Source organism: Archocentrus centrarchus, chromosome 15 (genome assembly GCF_007364275.1).
Source record: "Archocentrus centrarchus isolate MPI-CPG fArcCen1 chromosome 15, fArcCen1, whole genome shotgun sequence".
Taxonomy (NCBI): domain Eukaryota; kingdom Metazoa; phylum Chordata; class Actinopteri; order Cichliformes; family Cichlidae; genus Archocentrus; species Archocentrus centrarchus.
In genome coordinates this window covers 14,658,749-14,671,970 of record NC_044360.1, presented here as the reverse complement: position 1 = coordinate 14,671,970, position 13,222 = coordinate 14,658,749, and the positions used below count along the sequence as shown (strand labels likewise).

At 38.7% G+C, this 13,222-nt stretch overlaps 1 protein-coding gene across 2 annotated transcripts in view; it reads right to left on the bottom strand.

Moving 5' to 3' along the window:
• Nucleotides 1-13,222, bottom strand: part of LOC115793117 (cGMP-dependent protein kinase 1) — a 94,357-nt gene that overhangs the window by 17,542 nt on the left and 63,593 nt on the right. For both annotated transcript variants that reach the window (XM_030747901.1, XM_030747899.1), the window contains exons 5-7: nucleotides 11,351-11,414; nucleotides 5,481-5,558; nucleotides 3,938-4,032 (exon numbers count right to left, since the gene is read on the bottom strand). In XM_030747901.1, the coding sequence (XP_030603761.1) occupies nucleotides 3,938-4,032; nucleotides 5,481-5,558; nucleotides 11,351-11,414 (237 nt within the window). The remainder of the gene's footprint in view (nucleotides 1-3,937; nucleotides 4,033-5,480; nucleotides 5,559-11,350; nucleotides 11,415-13,222) is intronic.

Sequence of the window (13,222 nt, the reverse complement as noted above, 5' to 3'; positions counted from 1 at the left end):
ATGCAGGCACAGGAACACAGAAATGTAAAACATACAGAATTATAGTTAATACTAAATGACAGAAGCTAAAGCTATGACTCGGGGAGATCTATTAATAGACGATGGGTATGGCTTGGAGTGAAGGGAAAGTGATGATTCTGTGAAGTAGTGGCAACATATCCGCACTATTACAAACTCTCAAAGTGAATTATCAGCACGCTATTGTTGGCGTGAAGGTGTTCTGACACTGATACCAATCACATTTCTCTCAGTTACATCAGACAGTCTTTTTTTAAACAGCACCTCAAGTCCTTCAGCTGGAACATCCCTACAAACATACCCACACAAAATACACTCAGGATTTGGAGGTCAGATCACACATTGTCTATGCAAGTGACAGTTCAGCTCCTTGACTTAAAGTTCGCACTTCGCAGCGACGGGAAGAATGTGACATCAGATATGCTGCCATTACACACATTACACACATATCATCCTCGAAGTGCATCTCTTCCTGGAACATCCACCTACAGGGATGAGCTACATATATACTGTATTCATTCAGGGCTACACATGTGCAACCCCCTAAGATAAAACTTGTAATCTGATAGTCCTTTCACTGCTTTAACGTACACACATTTCACGCCAGCACTCACACAAGCTCTTACAAACCATTATAGCTGGCAGGGGAACAGACTTTGATTTGTAAATATGCTGTTCTCACAGATCAAAGGCAACGTCTTCAGATGGACAGAGTAGCCTTTGAGTAGGGCCTATTGAGTTTCATGAGCAAGGACATGCACAGTTAACTCCTAATTAGAAAGATGGCCCAGCAGAAGAGCCCTCTGATCAAAAGCCTAGTTCCAAGATGGCCAGCATCTCCATCATTTCAATTTGCGAGACACCCTTGACCATCAAAGGTGTAGTTAAATAAGCTTCTCCAGCTCAAGACACTCCAAGACAAAAGCTGTTTATAACAAGAGACAGTGAGCTAGGGAAAGCAGTTTGTTGAACAAAAGTGTTTTTCTTGATTAAACAAAGCACAAAATGCTCTTAAGCATCCTTTGAAGAGGAGCTGCACACCACTGACTGTATATATTCTGGGAGCCACTGACTATATAGCCTAGTGTATATAGTATGTATGTGCAAAAACCTGATGTAACTATCAAATGTAAGGATATAAGTGAAACATCAGGCATTGCACTAATGTTAAGGCTCATGCTGCACACACTGTCATCAGTGCGTCAAAAAAAAAAAAAAAACTTTTTTTCCTTTAAGTAATTTCAACAGCACTCAACAGAAATCAGTGAATTCCCGGAAATTTCAAACGGTTAAACACAAAAGTATCAGAGCTGCTACACTGCTGCATTCATTAAACCGCAATTTTTTTCTTTCTTTCCTTTTTTTTTTTTTTTACCACATATATGTAAAAGATTCAAATTTTTACTTAAAAACAACAACAGACATCTCTCTCCTCTAAGAAATCAAGCTTTCCACGCCTAACATGCCCCACATGCATTTTAATGCTCTGTCATCTTTTATCCTTTAGTCATTAGCTTTTACATTTAGGGAAAGCCCAACCATCTGTGCAATTCAAGCTGTTGCCTGAACATCATTTAGCAGCTAGAGTTCTCAAAGTGCAGCCCGGAGGCCAGCAGCAGCCCTTGTTAACCTTTCATGTGACAAGAAAGAAGGAATTGCACTGCTTTACATTTAACTGATCTCCAGTTCATGTCAAACTTTGATAAAGTAGAGGACCAAGACAGCATTTCTCTTTAGCTTCAACTCCTCTGTTTAGCATCATAGCAGAATAAACCTTCATAAAACTGAGAAACATAAGACAAGATGTATGCAGCCAAAAAAAATTAACAACCACTTTATGGTATGTGAGTCAACTAACACACAGCATAAAAATCTCTATTACCAACATAAACTACCATCTACTGATAAGGCACACTACAAATACTTAAAGTGTTTGGTGCATGCATTTTTCCTGTGCGGCTCTCAGCAACAGATTAGTGCTTTAAATGTTGGCACTCAGCCATCAAAACTGTAACCCTAAGTATTCCTTTTGAAAATAAACATTATAATCTATTGTTTGACAGGACATAAGCTTAAATATATTTTCCACAGCATGCTGCTTTGAATCGGTCTCTCTGTCTTGAAGTGCTGAAGGGTTTGAGAGCTGATTTGATGTGGACTTTCACATTCGGCAGCCACAAGATGGCGACATCTTCATTATTTTTCATGCTTGCACTGCTGGCTGTATGTATGCACACACTCAAATGTGCATGCATGAGTGCATATCTTCAATGTTTCTACTTAACCCATCCATCCATCCATCCATCCATCCATGTCCACTTATCCTTTTCAGGGTTGCGCAAGAGGCTGGAGCCTATCCCAGCTGTCACAGGGCGAGAGGCACGGTACACTCTGGACAGGTTGCCAGTCTGTCGAAGGGCTAACACAAACAGACAGACAACCATTCACACTCACATTCACAGCTATGGGCAATTTGGAATCACCAGTTAACCTAACCCCACTAACTGCATGTCTCTGGACCATGGGAGGAAATTGGGGTACCCGGAGAAACTACTACTTAATCCCCACAGCCATAATACACTTCAGACTGTTTTCTCTCTCTTCACTCCCTGAGGTTAAATAATACATTGTCCATGGAGAGGCACAGTCCTGACAAGAAAAAACAAACAGCAAGGGTAAAAATATCACTTCAGTGCAATAATCTTGATGCCAGGTTTATAGAATACTGTACACTAAAGTATCTACAGTGAAAGTATTTGAGCACTTAGATCAAGCCAGCTGTTAGAAACAGATATGACTCATTTAATCCACACAAAAAATATTGTACAGTTGCTTAAAACTGGCTTGTGGTGCATCTTCATAGCTAGAATCCACATGGCTGGTTCAGGCCTTTCAAGTACAGAGGTGTGTAATGTTGGAAGTGTGTAATCTTGTTTTATATCTGACTGCTCCAAGTAGACATACACTGCTGCTAGCAACAGTAATTACTTTCCTATAATTCACACAAATGTTCATGAAAGAGAGCAGAAATTCATTAATACAGTCAAGGACAGCGTGAAGATGTCCTTGATATCACAATCAAGACGAACAGAATCTAAGAAGTACGCAGATAATGCTGTTTAAATGAAATAAGACTTGAGCTGGTAACACACTCTGTGACAAACACCAAACTCATAGTCACAATAAATTTTTTTTTCACAGCAGTTTTTTTGTCTGAGTGATGTAGACATGTGCAAAATAGCACAGACGACTTGTCACTTGGTGTTGTTGTGAGGGATCTCCACAGTCACTTAAACATAAACACTTTTTTTCCCTCCCTCTAGATTCAGGTGAAAATAGAACTTGAGAAACATGAATGTGCCACAGTCATTGCATGTGATCTTATTTATACTGTCTTCAACAAAAAGGGGGGGCTGGAGGTGAAATAGCTGCATTTGCAGATAGTTGTTGCTGTTTACGCAGATGGGAAAATTATTACATAACCAAACAAATTAAAATGCTCACTGTGGCAACTTTAGATCAAAATGTGCCTTAATATAGATTGAGATGCATGAAAAAAAAAACACATTTGGATTCAGTGACAGTTTTCATATTATTTTTAACAAGCTTCCATCGATTCGGAGAAATAATTATTGTTTCACATGTTAAAAATTTGCCTTGAACAGCCACAGTAAATCATTTAATATAATGCGCACCCAGCTTTAAGCAATTCTAAACATTTACCAAGTTATCATGGCTGTCCAGAAGAGTGACTTGTAGAAAGGAAGGAGATTGATTAGAGATGGAGGCTAAGATCCACGTTAACACTAAGAGGTAGGGATATAAAATGCTGGGAGTGAAAATTAGAAGGAAAGAGGTGAAAGAATGGAAGACAGGAGATTTAAATTGGAAGAGGCAGAGTTATTAGGAAGACTCTCACCCTTGCAATGCTTTCTCTCCAAACCAGTCTCCTTTTCCGAGACTGCGGAGGTAGACAGGCTCTCCGTTGGGCAAGTCTTCTCTGGTGACATTAACCTGGCAAAAGTAAGGAAATGTAGGAGAAAAGTGAAAGAGAAGAATAGTGAGAGGGAAGGCATATGTGTAGTGAGTAACAAAGATGGATAACATATAATTTAAAGACAAGACTCAATCATCTTTTAAAATGTCAGGTTAATCACGCTGTTACAAACAAGAAAGAAGCACTGCAGTGACATAAGTCTGTTTCAAACAGGTAACTGTCATCGCCATGAAGGATCTGGGAGGCGCCATGAGCCAGATGACACATGAGTGATGGCGCTCTGCTGTGCCGGAAGACTTTACAAATCAAAGTGATGGCAGCTGAGTAGATCTTAGAGGAAGTGAACAGAGGCGATTGTTTTGTCAAATGAAGGATCTTGTCTTCATCCATTAGTCAGCACAGATGTAGCAGCGTATCCAGCACCAGCGTACTGTCTACACCTGAGTGACAGTGTAATTATTCATGTGGGAGCAGACACGAAACAAAGAAAGGAAGTACAGGAGGTACACAGTGTAGGCCAACAGGGCGATTGCGTGCATGCTGGGTGACGTCCAATCTGGTGGAATGTCGTCTGCGCAAAGTAGACTACGTAGAGACAAAGTGAGAGATTTGGAAACAACTAAGCAGAAAGCATTGACAAGGTCAGGTGTGTATATGTGTGTATGTATGTTTATCCCTGCACCTACACGTCCACGGCTGTACTGTTGTGCAGTGTAAGTTTGCTGACCTTGTGAAATTTACAACTTTTGTTTAGTGACAAGTAAAAACCAAAAAAAAAAGACACAAAACATAATATGACAAATATGCTTACATCTCAGATATGTGAACTACTGGAAAATATTAACATAGCAACCACAAAAGAATTGTCAACACATTCTTTTTACTGCATTACAAATGAGGGTTAGAGGGAGCAAACTGTTGGAAAGGCATTATAAAACCATGCCAGGTGTCACTGATTGATCAATTTATCATCATACCTGTTGAAAACAAACATCATGCGAGCTTGTGGATGTAACAGAGAGGAAACAAGCTATGAAGGAAGTACAGGAAATGAATGGAGAAGATGAAGATAACAAGCAGAGAGAAAATGAGGAGGGAGACTTGCAGTCATCCTGGCATCAAAACATGTTCACAAAAAGTATGTGAAAGCCCTCCAACAGTGTTGAAGCCAGACAGGACTGTGTGCAGTGTGAAAGTCAGTGCTGATTACTGAAAAGTGGAGTCAAAATGACTCCATTCTCCTTCCAAGATACTCCCGTCGCTGCTGAAAGAGATGATGAAAGAGGCAGCGCTTCTTTCTGACTTCTCCTTTAACCTATGGTGATTGATGACAACCAACTTCCACCCAAAAGTACCACCCCCTTCCCTCAAAGATAGGTGTCTTTTGCTTCGTGTGCCATGATACCCTGCACTGCGATGTCAGCTTATGATTGTTTTGGTGGTAGACTGGAGGCATTGCCCTTACCTTTCCTTTACTGATGATGAAGAAGGTGTCTCCTCTGGCCCCCTGTCTGATGATGTACTCTCCGTCTTCATAATGTGTCTGTCAGAAGAGAAGAGAAGAGAAGAGAAGAGAAGAGAAGAGAAGAGAAGAGAAGAGAAGAGAAGAGAAGAGAAGAGAAGAGAAGAGAAGAGAAGAGAAGAGAAGAGAAGAGAAGAGAAGAGAAGAGAAGAGAAGAGAAGAGAAGAGAAGAGAAGAGAAGTTATTCAGGCTCACTCTAATTAGTTTGTCTCCTTTCTTATATTGGAAGTGAGACACTCTCACGGGCAACAAAAAGTACTCTACAGAGGAAGAAAACCTGAATTGGGTGCGGTGATACAAATCACAATTCGAATTTTTTTTTTTCTTGTTCAAAATCACAGATTGGCAAACTATCCTGGGTGTTTTGCTTCCTTCCACCCACTGCTTGCTCGGATATGCTCTGTGACCTTGAATATGAATAAGCAGGTAAAGAAAATGAACGAATAAATGAATGCTGCTGCATCAAATATGAAGGGAAATCACAGCTCCTTCCGAAGAGAAAAATTAATACAGGATATCCATCCATCAATCAGTATTTTCTACACCTAGCAATCCTATTCAGGGTTGTAGGTGCCGGAATGGTTGCAGCATGCACTGAGTAGGCTCCATCTCACACATGCAGATGAAGACATTCACACTCACATTCAGGGCTTGTGTTGAAAATAACCTCTAGAGCTAGATAATGCATTTGCTCCAAGGCCAGTTTCTCAGGTTATAGTGAATAACTTATGTAACAGTTTGTACAATGGAAATAATTGAATATCAAATTATGCTATAGTTACATTATGATCCAGAACAATAGCACAAGGACAACAGGCTAACCTTTATCCATTTTTGTTTCGCCGGCACAACACAAAATACTGCACCTCTGGCCACAATTCTAGACAAAAGGCAGAGCTCAATATTTCCTGTTAGATCATAAATAGATTCCACAGAGGGGCTGACATTTGCCAGATTTTTATTCTCACACAATTTCACCCAGGAAAGGTGCCTAATACTTTACACTAAGCAGTGACATGCCTGTCTCCTGTGTGTCATTCAAAAGCAGTTTGTACTTAACAGCATGTTGCAGTGGTGGTGTGTAGTTCAGGTTTAATTATTAATGTGAATAAATGCTTTTTCAAAACCATAATTTTAAGGGGATTAAAAAGAAATTGTAGATCTAAATAACTAAAACTCAAGTCGCAAACCAAAATGATATTTCAGGATCTAGTATAGCACCAGACACAGCACAGGGCAGCGTAATGGATTTAATCAAATGTGAACCAGTGAAATATTATATCTGGTTTGCCCTGAATGGGCCAAATGAAATATGACACATAATTTAAACTGCTAGCTAGATAGTTTGTGCCTGTTAAATGGCTCTGATTTGATCAAGGGGGTGGGAAGGATGTTTGATTGGACTGTGTGGATCACCACAGATGTACTGCCTATCACCACATAGGCTTGTTTATAAATGTAAAAATACTTCAGAATAGTTATTCTTGATGATATCATCAAGAGTAACTCACACCGACAGCAGCTTGAAATTCCAAAATTTCAGCCTACAGTCTATAGCATTAATATTTTGTTCCTTTTATAGTCTGTACGTTGCAATAAGGCAGAATATAAAAAGGAGGCGCAGTGGTTAGCACTGTTGCCTCATAGCTAGATGGTCTGGGCCTTTCTGTGTGGAGTTTGCATGTTCTCCCCGTGTTTGCTTGAGTTTTCTCTGGGTACGCCTGTTTCCTCCCACAGTCCAAAGACATGCAGTTAGTGGAGGTAGGTTCATTGGTGTGAGCGTGAATGGTTGTCTGTCTCTCTGTGTTAGCCCTGTGACAGACTGGCGATGTGTACAGGGCGTACCCTGCCTTTTGTCCTATGACAGCTGGGATAGGCTCCAGCCTCCAACCCTCACAAGGATAAAGAGAAGAGAATAGAATAAAAACCCTCAAAATATTTCCTCAACACAATTCAATAAATCTTTGAGTTTTCTTAATTTCTGACTGTCGTTGCTTACTTTACACGAGTTCTGACAACTTGAATTTTCTTGTTCACCTAATTACAATATTTCTGTGAGGTTAACAATAAAATTCTAGCTTCACTGGCATGCAAAACATTTCAGTACCAGTGAGATGAAACCTTCTCTTTGTGCTCCTTTATTTCCAGCAGCCAATTGATCTGCATATTTGGTTTGGCACAGCTTTTTACATCATATGAAACCCTCCCATTTATCCAGGTTTGGGACCAGCAGGGGTTGTACACTAACTTGTGCTGCACAAAGTTGGCTTTGTGTTTCCTGCCAGTTGCAAACCAGGGATCTTTCACTTATAAGGTGAATGTGTTAACTCCCTACACCAGTGGTTCCCAACGTCAAGAGTGCTGCGGCCCACTTAAAAAAACAGAAAATCCCATGGGCCCCCCTCCCCCTGTGAAATTGTCCTGGCTAGAAACCTGTCTTCACTCTCATCAAAATACAAGAGAAAGTGATGTTTTTCCTTGAAATTTTTATTTTAAAAACATAAACAACACAGGCTGTTGGCTATGAATTGCAAATACTACCCAGTCATATGTAAAGTGCTAATCCCACTTGTGACCCACTTGCCACTAGGACACAAACTTCAATACAAGAGTAAAAGTAATGAGTAATATCACAAACTAACCACCTCCTATTGCCAGTTTTAATTCACTTTTTATATATATAAAAAAATACATTTATGTAAATATGTAACTATGCTTAATATGAGTAATTTCAAACTGAGTTTCTGTTATTACTGCCCCCCACCCCCGCAGTACCTCAGGCGGCCCACCAGGGGGCCATGGCCCACACTTTGGGAACCCCTGCCCTACACTGTGGAAGCACATAATGTTTTTGTTAACTTTCACCAGTGTTCTCATTATTTAATTTATTCCACATTCCTTAGATACATATCATAAAGCAACATAAATATCCTTGAAAGTTTAAAGTATTTTGATAGTGTAGCGGTTAGCATGTTTGCCTAACACATGAAAAGTCCCCAGTTCACAACTAGGGGGAAACACAACCCCATGCAGGTAAAGTCAACAAAAAGAGAAAACTCAAAAACCTTATTGAATCACGTTGACTTGATATTTTGAGTTTTCTCAACTTTTTCTTTTTGATGTGTACATTATAAATTGATGCAATATTTTAACTGACTTTGCTGTTGTAGAAAAACTGTCTCCTTACTCTTTATTACAGTTTAATTTATCCCTACCTTTCATATTGTAATATAGTTTGGGTGAGTACTTACTACTGTCCACAGATTTCTGAACCTCAAGAAATATTTTCTTAGGACTGAAATCCATTCGGAGTCATATATCCCATCTGCTCCTTTATTTTGGAAACTCAAGATTCTTACTATTTATTTCATGAATATCTATCAAATATGTTTTGTTTTTCATTAATGAGATATATTCCTGTGAAGGAAATATCACTGAACAGCTCAAGACTTAATTTAATGTTAACTCAGAGGTACATTCTCAACTCACATCTTTATTTTCCTAAATTCCCCACTTGTACAGGTCGGTTTTAGATTTAGGGGATGTAAATTATAGAACATTTTTTTTCCCATCTGTTATCATTTAACTGCAGGTTTGCAACAGCTTTTTCTGAGGATATCGACTCAGGTGCATTAATATTCCCTTAATTATAACATGCGCTTACTTACAGTACGTACACAGATTCACACACTGCATTTTTTTTATTTTTTTTTATTTTGATGATTGTTATTGCTGCTATAGATTTTAAAAAATTCATTATTCTTAGCTTGCCATTACATTTGTGAAGACATTTTATTTACTGTATGCTAATTTTGTGTTTTTGCATAATCTTTTGACATCTTTACATTTTAAATCATAATAATGACTATAATTAAGCGGAGGCTTCAAAATAAGTCCACTGGATTTTCTGCCACATCCTGCACTGTTTCTTTGTTATGTTGGTCTTTTTTTTTTTTTTTTTTTGCATCATTTAAGTGGTGCAAAATAATAAATTGACATTGCCATTAAAAGTGCACTATATTGCCAAAAGTATTCACTCATCTGCCTTCATGAACTTGAGTGACATCCCATTCGTAATCCAAAATTTGATGTCAGCCCACCCTTTTGCAGCTATAACAACTTCAACACTTCTAGGATGGCTTTCCACAAAGATTAGGAGTGTTTATGGGATTTTGTGACCATTCCTGCCAAAGCGCATTTGTGAGGTCAGACACTGATGTTGGATGAGAAGGCCTGGCTCACAGTCTCCACTCTAATTCATCCCAAAGGTGTTCTATCTGGTTGAGGTCAAGACTCTGTGCAGGTGTACAGCAACTGACTCTGCAGAAAGTTGGCGACCTGTATGCACTTTGTACCTCAGCATCCACTAACCCCACTCTGTGATTTTATGTGGCCTACCACTTCATGGCTGAGTTGCTTTCATTCCTAATCGCTTCTACTTCATTATTTTACCACTAACAGTTGACTAGAATATGTAGCAATGAGGAAATTTCACAACTGAACTTGTTGCACAGGTGGCATCCTATCACAGTGCCACACTGGAATTCACTGAGCACTTGAGAGAAATGTTTGCAGAGGCAGTCTGCATGCCTAGGTGATTGGTTTTATACACCTGTGGCCATGGAAGTGATTGGAACACCTGAATTCAATGATTTGGATGGCTGAGTGAATACTTGTAGTAATATAGTGTAGTTCGGTGTTTGACAGCATTTAAATGTAGGTTTAAAATGTGTCTGTGTGCAGCTTCTACATGGATGATTGCTTGTCAGCTAATTTGTGTTCATTTTATGAAACTAATTTCTAGAACTATTTAGAAAAAAAGTATAGTTTTAAAATGTGTATGCTTGTCTTAACATGTAAGAATGTCCATCCATCCATTTATCAATTTTCTTCTACTTATCCAATTCAGGGTCGCAAGAGAGCTGGAGCCTATCCCAACTGCCATAGAACAAGTTGCCAGTCTGTTGTAGGGCTAACCCAGAGAGACAGACAGCCATTCACACTCACATTCACACCTATGAGCGTATGGGCCTAAAAAAATAATGAAAAGTTCACAAATTCAAACTAATGAAAAGATCACATGTAAATGCAACTCAATACACTGAAAGTCTCAAAATTAGCAGCATCATATGTTTAAATGAGAAAGTGTAACACCTGCAGTTAACATGAACATCAGTGATTTCATGTGCCTTGTCCCAATTAGCAGACTCCAAGTTCCGTTTTGTTAATCCATCACAGTTAACAATGATTCAGCGATAATGCAGTAAAATCTTTTAACAATCAATAAATCTGCTGTTAAATTGTGTTACCAAATACAAAACTGGATTTATTTCTATTTTGGTGGATATTACATTTCGAGCAATGCAAGCGCTAATTTTTTTGTCGTGGGAATGACTGGAAAGTAATGAATGCCACAAAGAAAATATATGGAAAATGCATATCAATATCATATCAATACATGTTATCTTGTATCTGTAGCTTATCTTGCATAGATTGTTTGACCTCATTTGAAAGCTTAAATGGGTTCTACTGAACTGATTTCCTAAAATTCTTCCCTCGGTGAGCCGAAAATTCAGTTTATCATCACACTACCAAACAGATGCCGAAGAGCAACATTTGCTCTGGAGTTCCAATTGTGCACAGCTTGTCCCACCTAACAGCCAAAAATAATCTCTAGGGCGCACATCACCTAGAATCATCTTCATTCCCCTGCCAGCTCCTTTATCTCACCACAATAAATGAATGTGAATGTATGAAAATCATTTTAAATGTCTGAAGTAGGCTGCAGATGTCAGACACAACAAGGTACTTACCTCCTCAAGGACATCAGCGAGCTTGCTCAGAATATCTTCCTGTAGGCCATGGAATGAGGGGACGCTGCAGAAGAAAAAAAGGAGGACTTTTATACAGAATACATAGATTTCTGCATAGTGAAAATATTACTAATTAAGCCCTTTGGTTTTTTTTTTTTTGTTTTTAGATAAAAAAAAAAAAATATGTAGGAAGTAGTGCAGCTGGGGGCTTGGTATACAGCTGAGGGGGAAAAAGCATATACTTTGGAAACTGTAAGCAAAAAAAAAACTTGATCCTCTGAAATAAAACTGAAAAATTATTTTCATATTTTACAGGTCTTTAAAAATGGCAAGAACTTCAAGAAAATAATTTCATGACAGTCTCTGCAGGCAACTCCTACAACCGTTGGTGTCAAAATGCACGTGCCTGTAATCAGAATGAGCCTGCATAAATTTGCATTAACATAAATAACATTAGAGCAAAAATACAGTTCTATGTGTGTCAGAGAAAAGTCACTTTTGTGTTCCTGTTCCTCAAAGCTTCATTCAGACATGCCAAGACAGTGAGGAAGAGCAGCAAGGAATTCCTATAAGGACATTATTTGCTCTGGGCACAAAAGACAAGTTGCACTTGCAGCCATGAGCAAAAACAAATCTCTTAATTTTATTGCAAATTACAAACACTTTGAACAATCACATTACAGAGCTTAGCAACTCACAAAGATGCACAAGAGGATTGTGCAGTTCATTGATCAGGTAATGTGACTACATGCTGTTCAGACACACTGAAAGTATGAAAGAAGTTGAACTGTTGTCATTGACTTTTACTGAAAAGTGGTCAGGGTGCTCGTTCAGACATGAAGGTGACACACTGTAAGATTATTGGAAAGGAGTGGAGGTGTTAGAGGGCATTTGAAGTAGTTTGGCCACAGTGGATACGTGTGATGCAGACCCAAAATGTCTTGGCTTTGAAGCATAGTGTTGGAATTGTTGCTTAGCTGCTCCAGGAGCCGATCCACTGATTCAGTTGTAAAAGAGTGCTTTAAGATAATGTGCTAGGCCATCTGTCCAAAAGTAGAAGCTGAACTGAAACTGGCCCTTTCAAGAGGATGATTATCCTAAGCACACTAGCAAATCCACCAAAGAAAAGCTCAAAAAGAAGAAAAGATGAGTTATGGAGAGGCTCAGTAAAAGATCAGTTACGGGAGACTTGATCGTGGTACGAGCAAAGAAAGCAACTACTGAAATGAGTTATTTCTGTTTACGAACACAATATTGTAATAATCCTCAGGCCAAGCGTGTACTTCCACCAGCACAGTATTACATACTACAAGCATATTTGTTAACAAAGCTTCTTTTAGTGTTGTTCAAGTATATCAGTTTCATCTGTAGGCACTGTATCAAATATTTGTTTTCCAAACATGTCACGTTTTTCCATTAGTGAATATCAGCTGTTAAACTGTTAAATTTGAGCAGGAGTGCTTTCTGGATTCAAATGGTTTTTGCTTGAGGCGCTCTTTGGATGGGATACATATAAGAAATCAAAGAGCTCTTTCAAATAACCTTTGAAATGTCTTTATTCTCATGGCATGGTCATTTTTAACATTAAAAAAAAAGTTTTTCCATGTAAGTCCTCATCTAGGAGTTAAAGAACAACTCTTTTCTAGTCCTTTTCTACCAGAAGGAGTCTTCCACTTCAAAGCAAAAATATGTAATAGCTGCGTTGGTCCACATCACAAAGTATGTACACAAATAAAGGCTCTATAATTGTAAGTTGTTGGTATATTTTTGGCATATTCTGTTTTATTGGCCAATTGCTATCATGTGACTGTCACATTGTTTTTTTCATTGCATCCTGTGTGGTATTTTTATCCTTTCATGTTATTTTTAAAC